Raw genomic sequence first — 18,531 nt, 5'->3', positions numbered from 1 at the left:
TTAAAGAGGTAGGTTTTAAGAAGCGTCTTAAAGGAGGAAAGAGAGCTCGAGAGGTGGAGAGGTTTAGGGAGGGAGTTTCAGAGCTTAGGGCCCAGGCAGTTGAAGGCACATCCACTGATGGTTCAGCAGTTATAATGAGGGATGTTCAAGAGGCCAGAATTTGAGGAGCGCAGCCATCTTGTTGGGTTGTGAGACTGAAAAAGATTACAGAGATAGAGAGGGGGAAGGCCATGGAGTGATTTGTAAACAAGGATGAAAATTTTGAAAGCAAGGCGTTGTTTAACTGGGAGCCAATGTAGATCAGAAAGCACAGGGGTGATGGGTGATCCTGACTTGGTGCGGGTTAGTACACGGGCTGCTGAGTTTTGGATGACTTCAAGTTTACATAGTGTGGAATGTGGGAGGCTGGCCAGGAGTGAGTTGGAGTAGTCAAGTCTAACAAAGGCATGACTGAGGGTTTCAGCAGCAGAAGAGCTGAGGCAGGGGCGGATGCGGGCAATGTTACGGAGGTGGAAAAAGGCGGTTTTAGTTATGCCGAGGATATGTGGCTAGAAACTCATTTCAGGGTCAAATATGACACCTGGGTTGCGAACAGTCTTGTTCACTCTCAGATAGAAGCTAGGGAGAGGGATGGAGTCAGTGGTTAGGAAACGCAGTTTATGGCGGGGACCAAAGATAATGGCTTCGGTTTTCCCAATATTTAATTGGAGAAAATTTCTGCTCATCCAGTACTGGATGTCAGACAAGCAGTCTGACAATTTAGCTACCAAGCAGGAGTCAAGAAAAGTGGTGGCGAGGTAGAGCTGGGTGTCGTCAGCATACATGTGGAAACTGACTCTGCGTTTTCGGATGATATCGCCAAGGGGCAGCATTTAGATGAGAACTAAGAGGGGACCAAGGACAGATCCTTGGGGGACAGCAGAGGTAACGATGCAGGAGTGGGAAGAGAAGCCATTGCAGGAGATTTTCTGGCTATGATTAGATAGATAAGAATGGAACCAGGCGAGTGCAGTCCCACCTAGCTGGACGATGGTGGAGAGGCGTTGGAAGAGGATGGAGTGGTCAACTGTGTCAAAGGCTGCAGACAGGTCCAGAAGGACGAGGAGGGATAGTTTACCTTTGTCACAGTCACAAAGGATGTCATTTGTGACTTTGACGAGAGAAGTTTTGGTACTGTGAAGGGATTCAAACATTGAATTCATGGAAAGATGATGATGGATTTGGGAGGCAACAACACGTTCAAGTACTTTGGACAGGAAAGGGAGGTTGGAGATAGAGCGATAGCTAGCAAGCACAATGGGGTCAAGGGTTAGTTTTTGAGTAGAGGGGTGATGACAGCAGATTTAAAGGAGAGGGGAACAATCCTGAGGAGAGAGAAGCGTTAACAATGTTGGCTAACATGGGAGCCAGAAAAGGAAGTTGGGTGGTCAACAGTTTAGTTGGAATAGGGTCAAGAGAGCAGGATGTGGGTTTCATGGACAAGGTGAGTTTGGAGAGATTAAGAGGGAGATCAGAGATATTAGAGAAAGATATGAGTTTAGGGCTCGGGCAGGTGAGGGCCTCAGATGAAGTTTGGCTCTGTGGGCTAGGGGAAGGAAGGTAACTCGCAGAGGCAGCTGATCGGATGGTCTCAATATTTGATACAAATAAGTCCATGAGCTCCTCACACTTGTTGTTGGAGGTGAGTGTGGTGGAGACAGGGGAGAGGGGTTTAATGAGATGGCGGAAGTTATAGCAGATGCATTCGTTATTATCTACCAAAATTCTCTGGACTCTGGGGAGGTACCAGCGGATTGGAACGCCTGTGTTTAAAAAAGGGGGCAGACAAAAGGCAGGTAACTATAGGCCGGTTAGTTTAACCTCTGTCGTGGGGAAAATGCTTGAAGCTATCATTAAGGAAGAAATAGCAGGACATCTAGATAGGAATAGTGCAATCAAGCAGATGCAACATGGATTCATGAAAGGGAAATCATGTTTAACTAATTTACTGGAATTCTTTGAGGATATAACGAGCATGGTGGATAGAGGTGTACCGATGGATGTGGTGTATTTAGATTTCCAAAAGACATTTGATAAGGTGCCACAAAAAAGGTTACTGCAGAATAGTAGCCGGGGGTTATTTTTGCAATCCAGAATGATCTTGGAATAGTGAGCAATTTTCGTAGACAAGAACCGATAGTGTTTTATGTGTTCGAGCCAGATCTGGCGGTGAATGGCTAAATCAGTTGTCTGCTACACCCGTTCAAGTCATAGATAGACAAATATTAGAAATTTGGATAATAAATTCCTTATGTGCTGGATGGGATTCAGCAACTATTGTAATCTTACATCACTCAGAGGCTGGTATGGAAAGTGGAAAATGGAAAATATAATGATGCAGATGGGGATGCTCTAATGAAGGCAGGCTAAGGCACATTGCTGGGATAGAGGTGAAAAGAGGTCTGTGCCATACCTGCCTTACAGTTAGATAATTGATGCTAACAGTGGGTGCATGAACTGGGTAAGTATTCCATTTTCTCACCTTGATGAGCAAAAGAAAATAACCATAAAATCAAGGTTAGAAAAAGAACATTTTCCCTATGATTAATGCTTTAAGAATACCAGCAGAGGATAAGCAGCTGACTCAGTGCAACATGTCAATCAGAGCTCCAAAAGCTGTCCTGTAAAATAATAATTACTGTAGCAAACAGAGACATTCGAAAAAGGCCTATGATATGGCGTACAAACTGCATAACTGCTTTTAAGCAGATCTCAAATGCAATAGCAGGTGTGAAGTGGGGAGAATTATTTCAATTACACAGATGCACGCCTGAGTCAAGCAATCCTCAACTCTGATCTTCAAGGTTGCAGAGAATACAATGTGAGCACAAACATTATAGGTTTTGACGTGAATCTCAGGATGATAGCTTCAAATTAAATAATAATGTAAAAAAAACGGTGGCAGTATATTCAGCTGACTTCAATAAGACTTTACAAAATGGTGGAAAATAAATGTTGCATTTTAGCTTAAAGCTGATTTTACGTAAATACAGTAATATAGGGGTAAACTTCAACTTTGGTGGGGTGCAAAATGAGTGGTAGCGGATTGGATGCCCATTATACACACCGCCCCATTTTCCTTTACAAAGCAGTCAATGGGCGAGAAAATGGGTCAGGGCGTATAATGGGCGGCCAATCCGCTATCACCCATTTTGTGCCCCACCAAAGTTGAATTTCGTTCCCTATGTATTCATTTGTAAACAGCATTTCTTTGAGCAGGACATGAATATTCTGAAGTTCAACCTAAATACACCATTCCTTTTGTTACTCAGCTTGAGGTCCAGATGTGCCCATTATGTGTTCTGAAAGGGGCAGACTTGCCAGGTAAAGTGCCTTGAAAGACCCATTGGGCGTGAATTTCCTTGTGGCTTCTGCCACATTAACTTGGGAGAAATCTCATTTACATTCATAAATGAGGTGTTCATCATAGTTACGATGGTGGAGTGGGAAGATCCCCCAGATAATGCCCGGTGTTTGAAATAAAAAGAAAAACCATGAATGCGGAAATAATCAATGAGCAGCATGGTTAACTTCTCAGGTGAAATGAATGGTGCCACCAAAATGTTAACCTATCTTCCTCTTTTGGATGCTGATTGGCCTGTTGCTATTTGTGCTATACAGTTACTTTGAGTTTCTCATTGTAGTTGATACTTGCACTGTGTAGTTAAATGGATCAGTCTCTTGAATCTCTCATAGAAACATAGAAACATAGAAATTAGGTGCAGGAGCAGGCCATTCGGCCCTTCGAGCCTGAACCACCATTCAATAAGATCATGGCTGATCATTCAACCTCAGTACCCCTTTCCTGCTTTCTCGCCATACCCCTTGATCCCTTTGGCCGTAAGGGCCACATCTAACTCCCTTTTGAATATATCCAACGAATTGGCCTCAACAACTTTCTGCGGTAGAGAATTCGACAGGTTCACCACTCTCTGAGTGAAGAAGTTTCTCCTCATCTCGGTCCTAAATGGCTTACCCCTTAATCTTAGACTGTGACCCCTGTTTCTGGAACTCCCCAGCAACGGGAACATTCTTCCTGCCTCTAACCTGTCCAATCTCGTCAGAATTTTATTTGTTTCTATGAGATCCTCTCTCATTCTTCTAAACTCCAGTGGATACAAGCCCAGTTGATCCAGTCTCTCCTCATGTAAGTCCTGCCATCCCGGGAATCATTCTGGTGAACCTTCGCAGTACTCCCTCAATAGCAAGAACGTCCTTCCTCAGATTAGGAGACCAAAACTGAATACAATATTCTAGGTGTGGCCTCACCAAGGCTCTGTGCAACTGCAATAAGACCTCCCTACTCCTATACTCAAATCCTCTAGCTATGAAGGCCAGCATACTATTTGCCTTCTTCACCACCTGCTGTACCTGCATGTCAACCTTCAATGACTGATGTATCATGACACTCAGGTCTTGTTGCACATCCCCTTTTCCTAATCTGTCACCATTCAGCTAATATTCTGTCTTCCTGTTTTTGCCACCAATGTGAATAACCTCACATTTATCCACATTATACTGCATCTGCCATGCATTTGTCCACTCACCTAACCTGTCCAAATTACCCTGCAGCCTCTTAGCATCCTCCTCACAGCTCACATCACCATCCAGCTTAGTATCATCTGCAAACTTGGAGATATTACATTCAATTCCTTCATCTAAATCATTGATGTATATTGTAAATAGCTGGGGTCCCAGCACTGAACCCTGCGGTACCCCACTGGTCACTGCCTGCCATTCTGAAAAGGACCCGTTTATTCCGACTCTCTGCTTCCTGTCTGCCAACAAGTTTTTGATCCACGTCAGTATATTACCCCCCAATACCATGTGATTTAATTTTGCACACTAATCTCTTGTGTGGGACCTTGCCAAAAGCCTTTTGAAAGTCCAAATACACCACATCCACTGGTTCTCCCTTGTCCACTCAGCTAGTTACATCCTCAAAAAATTCTAGATTTGTCAAGCATGATTTCCCTTTCATAAATCCATGCTGACTTGGACCAATCCTGTCACTGCTTTCCAAATGTGCTGCTATTTCATCTTTAATGATTGATTCCAACATTTTCCCCACCACCGATGTCAGGCTAACCGTTCTATAATTCCCTGTTTTCTCTCTCCCTCCTTTTTTAAAAAGTGGTGTTACATTAGCTACCCTCCAGTCCATAGGAACTGATCCAGATTCAATAAAATGTTGAAAAATGATGACCAATGCATCCACTATTTCTAGGGCCACTTTCTTAAGTACTCTGGGATGCAGCCTATCTGGCCCCGGGGATTTATCGGCCTTCAATCCCATCAATTTCCCTCACACAATTTCCTGACTGATAAGGATTTCCTTCAGTTCCTCCTTTTCGTTGGACCCTCAAACCCCTAGTATTTCCAGAACGTTATTTGTGTCTTCCTTAGTGAAGACAGATCCAAAGTATTTGTTCAATTGATCTGCCATTTCTTTGTTCCCCATTATAAATTCACCTGATTCTGACCGCAAAGGACCTACGTTGGTCTTCACTAATCTTTTTCTCTTCACCTATCTATAGAGCTTTTGCAGTCAATTTTTATGTTCCCTGCCAGCTTCCTCTCGTATTCTATTTTCCCCCTCCTAATTAGACCCTTTGTCCTCCTCTGATGAATTCTAAATTTCTCACAGTCCTTGGGTTTGCTGCTTTTTCTGGCCAATTTATATGCATCTTCCTTGGATTTAACATTATCCCTAATTCTCCTTGTTAGCCATGGTTAAGCTACCTTCTCCGTTTTATTTTTTCTCCAGACAGGGATGTACAAATGTTGGAGTTCACGCATGTGATCTATAAATGTCTGCCATTGCCTATCCACTGTCAACCCTTTAAGTATCATTTGCCGGTCTATCCTAGCCAATTCACGTCTCATACCATCGAAGTTACCTTTCCTTAAGTTCAGGATCCTAGTCTCTGAATTAACACTGTCACTCTCCATTTTAATAAAGAATTCTACCATATTATGGTCACTCTTCCCCAGGGGGCCTCGCACAACAAGATTGCTAATTAGTCTTCTCTCATTACACAACTCCCAGTCTAGGATGACCAGTTCTCTAGTTGGTTCCTCGACATATTGGTCTAGAAAGCCATCCCAGGAAAACACTCCAGGAAAACCTCCTCCACCGTATTGCTACCAGCTTGGTTAGCCCAATCTATATGTAGATTAAAGTCGCCCATGATAACTGCTGTTCCTTTATTGCACGCATCCCTAATTTCTTGTTTGATGCCATCCCCAACCTCACTAGTACTGTTTGGTGGTCTGTACACAACTCCCACTAGCGTCTCTTTCTGTAGCTAGTAAGAGTACTTGTATAGTTACTTGCTTCAGCCTCTCTCCATCTGTCTCTGTAGCTGGCACTTGCGCTGGGCAGTTACTTGGACCAGTGTTGTTCTCTGTGTCTCTACTGTGTTGCTTTCATTCTGATGTTAATCCACATTTCTATATTTCTATTGTTGCTTGTAGTTTAATGGCGTTAATCTTTAATTGTATTTCTTGTGATCCTGCCAGGGATCTCAGTGTTTTCCCCTTTGTTTTATGTATTTCTGATGATCCCTATGTTGTAGAATGCTATATTTAAAAGCCATTAGCCACTGACAGAAACATGTTTTCATAGTAATTATAGTGCAGATGTACAGGAACTGGCATTGAGCCATACACTACCAGATTTGAATAACTTGCCAGCTTCTATCCACAGCCCATATGTACCCCTCCTCCCCATCTCTTTGTCAAAGTATATATTGGCTATATTTTACTATTTGATGCCATCACTGATGAAATCAATACTAATTGCTCATGAGATGGTAATTTCCAATGGAGAGGAAAAGCTTGACTGAGATGGAAAAAGAATGATTTTATACTTGAAATCCCAGTGGACATTTATTCTACACGCAGGGCTGCAGAACATTACTGAAGTACTTTTTGGGAACAGAGTTACCTGGATTTTCACTTTAAGATGTCACCTTTTACTGTCCCATCTGCATCTAATTTTCATAACTGTACTTCCACTAATTAAAGTATGCGCTTGCTATGCTAGCAAAGCTAATAAAGTTCATGAAGTACTTTGTTGGTCCTGTTCTCAGTCACTGCATTGGAATTTCTACCCATTGACAATGAATCTAGCTCAGTCTGTGCCTTGACATTCATTTAATATTCTGAGTCATTATCTGCACAAGCATTTTTGTGTCCTTCTACACATGTGCGCGGCTGGCTCCGCCCCTTTTGGCACATGCACACCCCTTCCCCTTCTGTGTATTCGCGCTCTGGCCGAGCATGTACAGTATCCCACAGTTGCAGCTACCGTACAGCATGGGCCACATTTTTCTTAGCTCTGGGTTCGGAGAGAAGGCCCTCCACTGGGTCCAGAGAGAAGGCCCTTCACTGGGTCCGGAGAGACGGCCCTTCACTGGGTCCGGAGGGAAGGCCCTCCACTGGGTCTGGAGAGAAGGCCCTTCACTGGGTCTGGAGAGAAGGCCCTTCACTGGGTTGAGAGAGAAGGCCCTTCACTGGGTCTGTGGGAGAAGGCCCTTCAGTGGGTCCGGAGAGAAGGCCCTCCACTGGATTCAGAGAGAAGGTCCCTCACTGGTTCCGGAGAGAAGGCCCCTCACTGGGTCCATGGGAGAAGGTCCTTCAGTGGGTCCATGGGAGAAGGCCCCTCACTGGGTCCATGGGAGAAGGCCCCTCACTGGGTCTGGAGAGAAGGCTCCTCACTGGATCCAGAGAGAAAGCCCTCCACTGGGTCTGGAGAGAAGGCCCCTCTGGCTCCCTGGGAGAAGGCCCTTCACTGGGTCTGTGGGAGAGGGCCCTTCACTGGGTCCGGAGAGAAGGCTCTTCACTGGGTCTGTGGGAGAAGGCCCCTCACTGGGTCCATGGGAGAAGATTGGATCGGCGGGGGGTGGGGGGGAGCGAGAGAGGGGTGGGAGAGAGGGGAGAGATCGAAGAGAGAGGGGGAGAGAGGAGAGAGGGGGGAGGGAGGAGAGAGAGAGGGGAGTGATTGGAGGGAGGGGGAGTAAGAGGGTTGAGAGATCGTTGGGGAGGGAGAGAGAGGGGGGAGAGAGAGAGGGGAGAGAGATCGGAGGGAGAGAGGGAGGAGAGAAATCGGAGGGAGAGAGAGGTGAGGGGAGAGAGAGGGGAGGGGAGTGAGAGAAGAGAGAGATTGGAGAGATGGAGAGGGGGAGAGAGCGGAGTGAGAGATCGGAGGGAAAGAGAGAGGGAGAGGGGAGAGATTGGAGGGGGAGGGAGAGGGAGAGGGGTATCAAAGAGACAGAGAGAGGGGAATCGTAGGGAGTCAGGAACTCGGTGGGGGTAGGGGCTAACGAGCACGGAGAACACAGTGGGGATGGCAGAAGAACGTGATCCAGGTCTAAAGGGTGGGGGGAGGGGGTTGAAAGCAAGAACGTGATCCAGATGGTAAGACTGGACAAAATCCAGAAGTCATGACATTGTCACTATCCACTTCATACCCAATAAACCTGTTAACAATCCGTGACCCACACACAATTCCCCATCTATGGCCGGGGTTGGTGGGAGGGGGGCTGGGGGGTGGTAGTAAGTCAGGAAGTTGAGGTGGGGGGGAGTAGGTCAGGAACCTGGGTGGGAGAGTGGGTCACGAACTTGGGCTGGGGGGGTGAGTAGGTCAAGAGAGAGGGGGAGGAAGGGGAGAGATCAGAGAGGGAGGGAGAGGGGTATCAAAGAGACAGAGAGAGGGGGATCGTAGGGGGTCAGGAACTTTGGTGGGAGGGGAGTAGGTCAGGAACTTGGGCAGTGGACAGGAACTTGTTTGGGGGCGTGGGAGAAGGTCTTAACTCATGAAAGTGAGTTATGTTCTGTCTGGAGTCAGCAATCAGAATGGCTCGAATTACACTTTGCAAAGTCACTGATTACATAGACAAGGTAGTTCTAATTACACATTCCAGAGAAACTGCTGTGTGTGTCTTATCCTCCAAGGGGACCAATCAGAAATCGGGTCATGTGATTACAGGGACCCAATCAGAGCTTTAGGTGTTGCAAACTAATGCGTCCTGTAATATTAGTACATGAAGTAACAGCTTATTAGAAAGACTAACCTTTTGTCCTTCTTTTCCTGGAACTCCTTTGGACCCAGGAAGGCCTGGAAATCCTTGAGCCCCCTGGAATACACAGAAACATTTAGTGGAACATACAATGTTTTTATACCTGCAACATTTCATTAAGCAGAACAGTGCTCTTTGGTCTACTTAGCATAAGACCAGTTGAAGCCTATGGAAGGCCGTTATCTTCAATCTGGCTGGGGTCCTGCACTTTGGCTCTTAGTCCTTCACCAAGGTTTCTCAAAAAGAATCCTGGTTACGATTTTTATTCTGATTCAATCTATACAATTTTTATGGCAACTTACTTTACAGAAGACAGTGAATGTTAATTATTTATTCTTCACTCAAAGAGATTAACCCACTAAGATTTTACATAGCATTACATAGAATTTCCACACAAGGCTTCTCCCACATTATTTCATTTCACCCTATCAGCATAACCTTCTATTCCTTTCTCACTCATGTGTTTATCTAGCTTCCCTTAAAATACTTCTATGCTTTTTGTCTCTACCACTCCATGTGGTAGCGAGTTCCACATTTTCACCATTCAGGGGCCTCACACATTCGGAACAAATATCATGAAATAGTAATGCAGATACTAACCTTTAGTCCTAGAAGACCGTCTAAACCCAACTTTCCTGGCAATCCAGACTCACCCTTTTTACCCTTTAGAATAAGACAGAAAATATTTACTGGTCAGACTGAGAGGTACCTGAATCAAGTCTCAGCTGTTGCCTCTGCCCAGATGTACCCTCTTCTATTCAATTCCATATTTCTATCCTTTCCTTTTCATTTTTTTCCTGATTTAAATGAGACTGAATCGAATTAGGCTTTTAACAATGTAAGTTTACCAGTTAGGCGAAAGTTTGGTGAAACCGGTAACATACAATTAAATGGATTGGTAGCCTGTTCTTATCTTGCTTTAATCAATGCATTTTACCACAAATCACATTTGTTCTTTTATAAACTATGCTGTCCCCCAGTTTAACACCTCACGTCTTCCAGAACACTTCTGCTGCCTGATGACTCGCAATATTGCGAACAAACCTCCAAACTGCACCACCTAAATTGCAACAGTAACTGCACTTCAAAAGCACTTCATTAGCTGTAAAGCACTTTGGGATGTCCTGAGTTTGTGAAAAGTGCTATATAAATGCAAGTTCTTTCTTTCTCTAACTACCATGCTCAAAGTCACCAGTGAAACCCTCTGTGGCTACAATCAGAGTGCATTATCTCTTCCGTCCTCTACGACAATCCTGACCACTGCCTTGTTTCCAAGTTTAAGTTCCATGACACTGTCCTCATGTGGTTCCACTCTTACTTGCCCCAGTGCAGTGAGCATATCTCCAGCAAGCCTTCTCCATCAATAACTGCATGGCCACCACTGGAGTTTTCCATCGATCTATCCTTAGTCACCCCCTCTTCCTTGACCACAAGCTGTTCCTCGGTGATATCACCTGTAGGCACAAGGTCAGCTGAAATTAACCTGTTCTACATTTTCACCGATTCCTTCAACTCGCCTCTGTGCTATCAGACTGCCTCTCTGACATTAAATCATGGTTGAACGAGAATTTATTTCAACTAAACATTGAAGCCTGGCCATAAACTTCAATCCCTTGCCACTGACTTTATCCTTCCCCCCAGTTGCTCAATCAGACTGAACCAGACGCCAGCGTCCCGATTGGAGGCGGTAACTCGGGGTGGGACATTGTGGTTACTGCCCTTCACAGGAAGTGGGGTGGGTTTTGGGGCGTTACTCGGGTGTGTTCGTCAGCGCCACGCGGCTGCTCAGTGTAGCGCTGACACGTTTTAACGCCCTTCCTCTTCGGTTAAAGGGGAGGCGCACTCTGCTGGGCCTCCAGGGCGGCGTGGTGCCGAGACCATAGCCCGGCACCCAAACGGAGTGCCAGGCTGCACGATGGCAGCCCCGGACCATGCCAAAGAAGCACAGAAGTGGCTGGCTGGTGAGTCGGGCCGGAAAACAAAATGGCGGCACGCGTCGCTCCCGATCTCCCCTTTAACTTCCACCCCGCGAGTGGATGTTGGCCTGGTTCACGAACCGCGAGGCTGGTGCTGACACTGCTCACGGCGGCCTCGTGGGGCGCTGGCCAATTTTCGTCTCATGATGTCATCGCCGGATGTGCGACTGCTTGGCGTGCTACTCTGCTGCCTCCTGTGCACTTTTGTAGGAGCCGATAGCCCGCCTCCTCCAGGCGAAAACGGTTTTGTGACCCATTAGTGCCCCCTGGAGGCGCTAACAGGAATCGCCAAACAGGGCAATTTCGACCCGAGTGTCTTGTTCATTCTTGAGCTGAGCCATGTATCCCATCCATCACCAGGACCGTTTACTTGCAACTTTCCATTTCTGCCGCTCCAACTATCAAAACCCTTGTCCACATCTTGGTCATCTCCAGACTTGACTTCCTCAACACACCTCTGGCAATGAATCAGTCTCCCGATACTGCACTGAAATGCCAGCCTAGATTATGTATGAAACCAGAACCACTCAATAGCCAAGTAAGATGTGGACCATAACTGTCCTGTTAGATGGCACCACCTTTCTGGTGGGAGACGTGCTTCCCATTTAGAATATTATGCACCACATACTTTGTCAAAAAACATTATTCTTTTATTCTCTCACCAAGAGGATAAATCTTGCGTTTTCTTCACTCACCATTAATCTCCATGGTGGCTCCCAACCGCTATCAGACACCTCCGCTAGTAAGTGGTGGGTCTGCCAGTGAGGAGCAAGGGAGAAGCATAGATCTGTATCATGCCTTATCCAAAGCAATGAAAAAGCTGAGTCTTGACTAGTGCCACGTTAAATGACATAGTTAAGAGATTGTCTCAGGGGAAAAATAGACTGAAATATGTATCAATAGAGAATTTAAAAAATAACTTCAGTTACCCTTTCAGCACTAAGCCCTGGTTCTCCTCTTTGGCCTGGAAGACCCCGTGACCCCTGAATAGAAAGAAAATACTTGTTAATGCTAACCTAAGTTTACTCTCTTCACAATGCACACACACATGAGAGGACATTAGAATCACATGCAAATGTGTGATGTTGGTCACTGACAGATTCAATGAAAGTGTTACTGTGTACAGGCAGAATGAGTTCTGTGTACCTTAATTTACTGGGGCTGAAATTGCTCCTCCTGACAAGGCCTCTGGCCACTGGAAAGCAGCGGCCACGGGGCGGTGCGGTATGGCTGCCGATGCTCCGTGGAGGGGCTGCCATTTTATAAATTGACCTACCTCAGGAGCGGAGCGGTGTCCGGGACCGATCTGCCCGTTTTCCCGCCGCGGCGTGCACGCACGGACCCCTTACTGACTGGCGGGGACCCTCTCGCGAAATTGCCCCGCGGGAGAGGTCCCGCCGCCTGCCGGTGACCCGGACAGCTTTTGCTGTCGGTGCGCTCTGTGTGAAATGGCGGCATGGTCGCCCTTAAAGGGGAGGGTGCACTACCGCGGCCGTCATGTTATTTTTTTTGTCGGCCAATTGCCATGTCGGCCAGGTGGCCCAGTGGACCCAACTAAAATATCTGCAGAGTTCGCAGCAGCTCTCCCCTTGTGACGCGCCTGCGCGATGACATCATCAATGTGGCGCTGATGACTGACAGTTGCAGTCACTCTGTCCCGCCCCCACTTCCGCCCCGCTAGTGACGGCCACTCCACTCCGCTCCCACTTCCACTCCCCCGAGGAGCTGAATTTCGCTGGATGCGGTGGCCAGAACACTTCAGAAAGGATAGGTACAACCTGTCTCCGGCGGAAGGCAATTTCTACCCCATTATGTTCTGTGTGAATTTAAAGCTAAGGATCAAGATGTCAAGTGGCTTCAACGTATCTCAATTCCAGAAGGCGGCTTTGGTTTGGCTTCCAAACAGCATCAATATATTAAGCCAGGAAAGCCTCATTGTTTAACATGAGCAACACCCACCTGTATGTCATTCAACCTGGAAATGGGACTGACAGAGGAAACACAGCCATTATCATGCATTTCAAGCAGTTTAAAAGGTAAGCGATCACTTTAGCTCATGATATGTGGTCCAGAGAGAGATAGACTGAGGCACCAAAGCACCGGAACTGCAGTGGAATGGATCTGAAAGCAAATGCTGGAACTACAGAGTAGTCTAAAGTGAAATGGGGTTGGTAAAGAAACTTTCACTACATTCATTGCTAGCAGAGGAATTTCATAGAAACATGTTAACTTATTCATTACTAGTTATACACAATCCCCGAGCTTCAGTTCCATGTAAACTCTGCCCACATTTCCCATGCTCCTGCTACGCAATCCAAAGTTTTCAAGTGTTTTTCATACATATTCTTGTATCAGGCTTCTTTAGGAAATGCCAATAACGTATTTGTAACAGCGACAACCCAACAGTAAGCTCCAGGTCACACCAGTGACACTAGAATCTCATGGTCCATAGCTGCCTTTTCACTATGTGAAGCTTGTGGTAGTACCACAGGTTCCCAATGAATGGGTCTGCAGCCTGAAACTAAACCCACAGGGATTGGCCAAGGCCAGCTTCCGGTAGGACCTGTTAAAAATGGGTCAGCTGATTTCAATAATAACAAATTGCATTTATACAGCATCTTTAACATAGTAAAATGTCCCAAGGCGCCTCACAGGAGCATTACCAAATAAAATTTGACACTGAGCCACATAAGGAGATGTTAGAACAGGTGGAGGTAGGTTTTAAGGAGCGTCTAAAGGAAGAGAGAGAAGTGGAGAAGTTTATGGAGGGAATTCCAGAGCTTAGGGTCTAGGCAGCTGAAGGCACGGCCGTCAATGATGGCCCGATTAAAATAGGGAATGGGCAAGAGGCCAGAACTGGAAATGTGCACAGATCTCGGAGGGTTGTAGGGCTGGAGGTGGTTACAGAAATAAGGAGGGGTGAGACCATCAGTGTTGAAAACAAGGATGAAAACTTTAAAATCGAGGTGTTGCCAGACCGGATGCCACTGTAGGTTAGCGAGCACAGGCCAGCCTAATGTGCTGGCAGACAGCATTTTCAGTGTCACACCCAATGATGCCCTTTCCTGGCCACATGGAAGCATGTTAGAAATACCTGATGGAGACTTTCTATCCAACCTCCGCTCCCTTGCTGTAAGGAAGTACCAGGTCACCGTTTGCCTCTCCCTCACAGATGTATGACTGAGACCAGACAAATGGGGGAGTTGAATCTTTGTCCCACCACTCCAAATGCTGTCCAAAGTGCCGCCGATGGCCGCCGAGATACCAGACGGAACTTTGGGCGGGATATTCACCACCGAGGTCCCTCGAAGGTCAACGGGCAGCAAATGGACAACGTACACCGCCAATCTGGGCGGCAGCGGACAGGAGGTCTCATTCTCAGCGGCGGAGTCACTTGCCGCCCAAGTGCCGCCAAGGATGGAGTCAGGCCCACGGAGGGTGGAAGACCTGAGAAAAAAATCATCAGTAAAAAATTGAAAAAACTACTAGAAGATCTGCAGGGGACTCCAAACAGGTAAGTCGCTGTTGAAAAAAATATATAAAATGTTCACTAAGCTTTTTTTCAGGTTCTTTACACTTACTGTCGGGGACAGACCAGCCTCCAGCCAGCGGCCCACCCCCGTTCTGGCGCCGACTCCCGCCCGCAGGAATCTGGGAGCTCGGCGGGCAGGAGGTCAGTTGCGCCACTCGGCCGTCCATTGACCTCAGCGGGCAGTTCCCGGCGGCTCTCCCCTCCCGCCCGCTCCAGCCCACCTCCAAGGTGGCACTGGACAGATCTACAAAAGCAATGCCAGCGGCGTTCGGTGGCAGCGGGCGGTGAGTTGATGAATTTCGGCCCCATGACTCTGTTTAATGGTGCCTCAATATGCTTCACCATGGTCCAGGATTGCATTCCACCTGTGAAACTTTCTTCTGCATAAATGTTCTAACAAACAGTCAATGTGCAACAATCTTACTGTCTCCTTACCTTCACACCTTTGGACCCATTGTTTCCTTTTAAGCCTTGGTCACCCTTCTCCCCCTGAAACAGAAAGACATGCACTTACAAAGTGCCTCACAGTGTCTCTCACAAACATCTCAAAGCATTCCATGTACAATGAATTAGTGACATATCTCGGCAAACACAGCAGCCATTTAGCAAAGAGCAAGATGCCACAAGCAGCACAAAGATGAATGATCAGCTCATTTGTATTTTGGTGGTGTTGGTTGAGGAGGAATATTGGCTGGGATACCTGGAGAATTCCCTGCTCTTCTTTAAATAGTGGCATGGCCACCTTCAATGGCTACCCGAACCAGTAGAACAGGCAGACTGGACCTTAGTTAAATATCTTATCCGAAGGACGGCAATGCATCACTGTCTCAGGACTACACTGGAGAGCCAGCCAAGATTATGTGCCCCTTTCCTGGTACATCACGGGCTCTATACTATTGTTGCGAATGACTTCAAAAGGGCTGATTTTCACACCACCAGTGGGAAGCTGTGCCCAACAGACATACATATCAGGACATCAAGGGTGTGCCAGCCACGATTTTCCTTTAGTACATTGTAATGAGCATTTGATTGTGAGCAGTACATCAGACTGGCAAGAGCCCATTAGTATCACCCATTCAGAAAATTTCCACCAAATATCAGCTGTGCATGTTTGTGATAATATTCAGCTGTATAAACTGCTCCAGAACCCTCTCAGTGCACAGTGAGGGAAAATAAGGAACCCTGAAAGGAAAAATTACATCATGGGGAAAGATTTCTCCCATGCACGAGGTGTTACAGAATCTTAAACCCATATGGTTTACGGTTTCACCGTGTCTAGTATAGAGCAATGCTTTGCCCATCTCTCCACTACCCTTTGAATAGAATAACCTTGCCCACGATGTGTCGGAAAATGCTGCACAAGAGGGTATTCGGAGCTGCCAACTTACATGATTTGCAATGAGGAAAGTCGAGATTTTATACCTACAGCTCAAAAAGACAAAAAGACATTTTGAAGTTTTTCAGGTGACATCCACTGCTGTGTTGCAGTATTTCGTGCTTCAGCTAAGGCATCACACGTCACACTATCTGTGTGAGCTTGTGTGGGTGTGTATCTGTGAAGCTGGGAAGCAAGAACCTCATTAAGCAATTTGACGATGAAGTTCTCGGAGGTATATATTCGGACTGCTGGTAATTTTCACGCCCACTTGCTGCCATGCGGGAAATGGCAATCCAGGCGTCAGTGATTTTCTCCAGCATTGCTGTCTGGTGCAATATGTGCAACAAACTCTTTGCATCAAATTAAACTGCTGCATCATTCTCAATGGATGGAAATGTAAAACTCTGAGAATTATCCCCTCAGCTGGTTGCCTGCCCCTTTAAATATATTGCTTTTAAGATCAGTGGAAAGAGTGGAAATGAAAACTTTATAATGGAAATATAAAAATAAGGACAAAATGTGTGACCTTGAAATGACTGCTAAATTACACCTGCATGCCCTGCTCTGATTAATTCACAACATCTAATCCTGCATCACTATTATCAGCAAGGGCACACATTGACAACAAGGTTCAACACCGCCTCCAGTGCACTAGCACAGCTTTCGGCCGCCTGAGAAAGACAATGTTCGAAGATCAGGCCCTCAAATCTGACACCAAGCTTATGGTCTATAGGGCTGCAGTGATACCCGCCCTCTTATATAGATCAGAGACGTGGACCATATACAGTAGACACCTCAAATTGCTGGAGAAATACCACCAGCGATGCCTCCGCAAGATCCTGCAAATCCCCTGGGAGGACAGACGCACCAACGTCAGTGTTCTCGATCAGGCCAACATCCCCAGCATCGAAGCACTGACCACACTCGACCAGCTCTGTTAGGTGGGCCATATTGTTCGCATGCCCGACATGAGACTCTCAAAGCAAGCGCTCTACTCGGAACTCCTACACGGCAAGCGAACCCCAGGTAGGCAGAGGAAACATTTCAAGGACACCCTCAAAGCCTCCTTGATAAAGTGCAACATCCCCACCGAGTTCCTGACCAAAGACCACCCTAAGTGGAGGAAGAGCATCCGGGAGGACGCTGAGCACCTCGAGTCTCGTTGCCGAGAGCATGCAGAAAACAAGCACAGGCAACAAAAGGAGCGTGCGGCAAACCAGACTCCCCACCCACCCTTTCCTTCAACAACTGTCTGTCCCACCTGTGACAGAGACTGTAATTCCCATATTGGACTGTTCAGTCACCTGAGAACTCACTTTTGGAGTGGAAGCAAGGCTTACTCGATTTCAAGGGACTGCCCGGAAAGTCCAGTGTCAGTTTTTGGGGCCGGTGGGGGGAGGTGCTTTCCTCCCACAAAAGTAACTGAAGGCGTCTCTCCCATGGACCCCTTACAAAAGGACCACCTTAATAGTATTTATAAAACATTGCAGGGTAGGTCTTTGGGGTACAGGCCACAATCTTGAGGCGCACATCCATTGTGCATGTAGACAGTATGCTTGTTTATACCACTGCCAAAAATGCACTGGGTTCTTTTAAGGACCGGTTTGAGGGAATTTCTGCTATAGGAGGTCATCATGTTCCTTTATGTCAATAGCTTTGTTTGGACCAGACAATGGCTCTGCTCTCAGAAGGCCATAGAAGGCTAGGACCCAGTGTTTCCAGGTCCCAGTCTAGTTTCAGGCCATTCTAGTGGATTACTGCCAGAATTACAGTGGGACTTCGCTGGGACAGAAGTGAAGTTTTGGGGCTCTTAATATTCCCCAATGAAATCATTGGGCACAAATTTCAAGATGCAAAACATTATGGTGAACAATGATTAGGGATCAAGAGGCATGTTTGATGGTGCACATACTTCAAGTTCTGGCCCTTTACTTTAGCTAAATTAATAAATGAAATGAGTTAAGATATGAGTTTAACTGAATGATTTTGTCTTACCAGATCACCTTTCTGTCCCTGCAAGCCTCTGCCTCCTTTAATTCCTTTAGCTCCACCTTTACCATCAAGTCCAGCTCTGCCCTAAAGTAAACCATCAGAAGATACATGGAAATCAGTTATTTTTTTAATTCTGCAGAACATATAGAACTCACACATGGAGACTTTTTTTAAAGTTGGGGGTTGTCTTTTTGTGCCCATCAAGATAGAGGAGGCGAATGGACCAATTTTCCACAAGTGGATCAGTTGCAGGTTACACTACCCCATCAAACGCACTTAAGGTCAATGTAGGAACGACACATGCTACAAAATTAGATTGCCTCTGTGTTAATTAATACTCACTTGTTTGTAATCTATCAGGCTGGGTCCCAACAAAACCTTCTTATGCCTTTGGGACAAGGAGCTTCCGCCGGAACTAATTGTTGTACAGAATTGGGTATGTTCACCTCTGTTTGCATGTGTGGGTGAGGTGGTACCAACTGTTGGGCACATCGCACCTCTTGTCCAGCTTGACCTGCCTGGTACCCCTCT

At 46.4% G+C, this 18,531-nt stretch overlaps 1 protein-coding gene across 1 annotated transcript in view; it reads right to left on the bottom strand.

The window, feature by feature from the left end:
- The window catches only part of col7a1l (collagen type VII alpha 1-like), a 505,550-nt gene that overhangs the window by 104,114 nt on the left and 382,905 nt on the right, over positions 1 to 18,531 (bottom strand). The window contains exons 84-88 of the mRNA XM_070898381.1: positions 18,004 to 18,084; positions 15,066 to 15,119; positions 12,028 to 12,081; positions 9,723 to 9,785; positions 9,117 to 9,179 (exon numbers count right to left, since the gene is read on the bottom strand). Of these exons, the coding sequence (XP_070754482.1) occupies positions 9,117 to 9,179; positions 9,723 to 9,785; positions 12,028 to 12,081; positions 15,066 to 15,119; positions 18,004 to 18,084 (315 nt within the window). The remainder of the gene's footprint in view (positions 1 to 9,116; positions 9,180 to 9,722; positions 9,786 to 12,027; positions 12,082 to 15,065; positions 15,120 to 18,003; positions 18,085 to 18,531) is intronic.

This window comes from Pristiophorus japonicus, chromosome 13, assembly GCF_044704955.1.
Source record: "Pristiophorus japonicus isolate sPriJap1 chromosome 13, sPriJap1.hap1, whole genome shotgun sequence".
In the NCBI taxonomy this organism is placed as follows: domain Eukaryota; kingdom Metazoa; phylum Chordata; class Chondrichthyes; family Pristiophoridae; genus Pristiophorus; species Pristiophorus japonicus.
The sequence above is the reverse complement of the archived record's forward strand: the minus strand, read 5'-3'. Positions and strand labels throughout refer to the sequence as shown.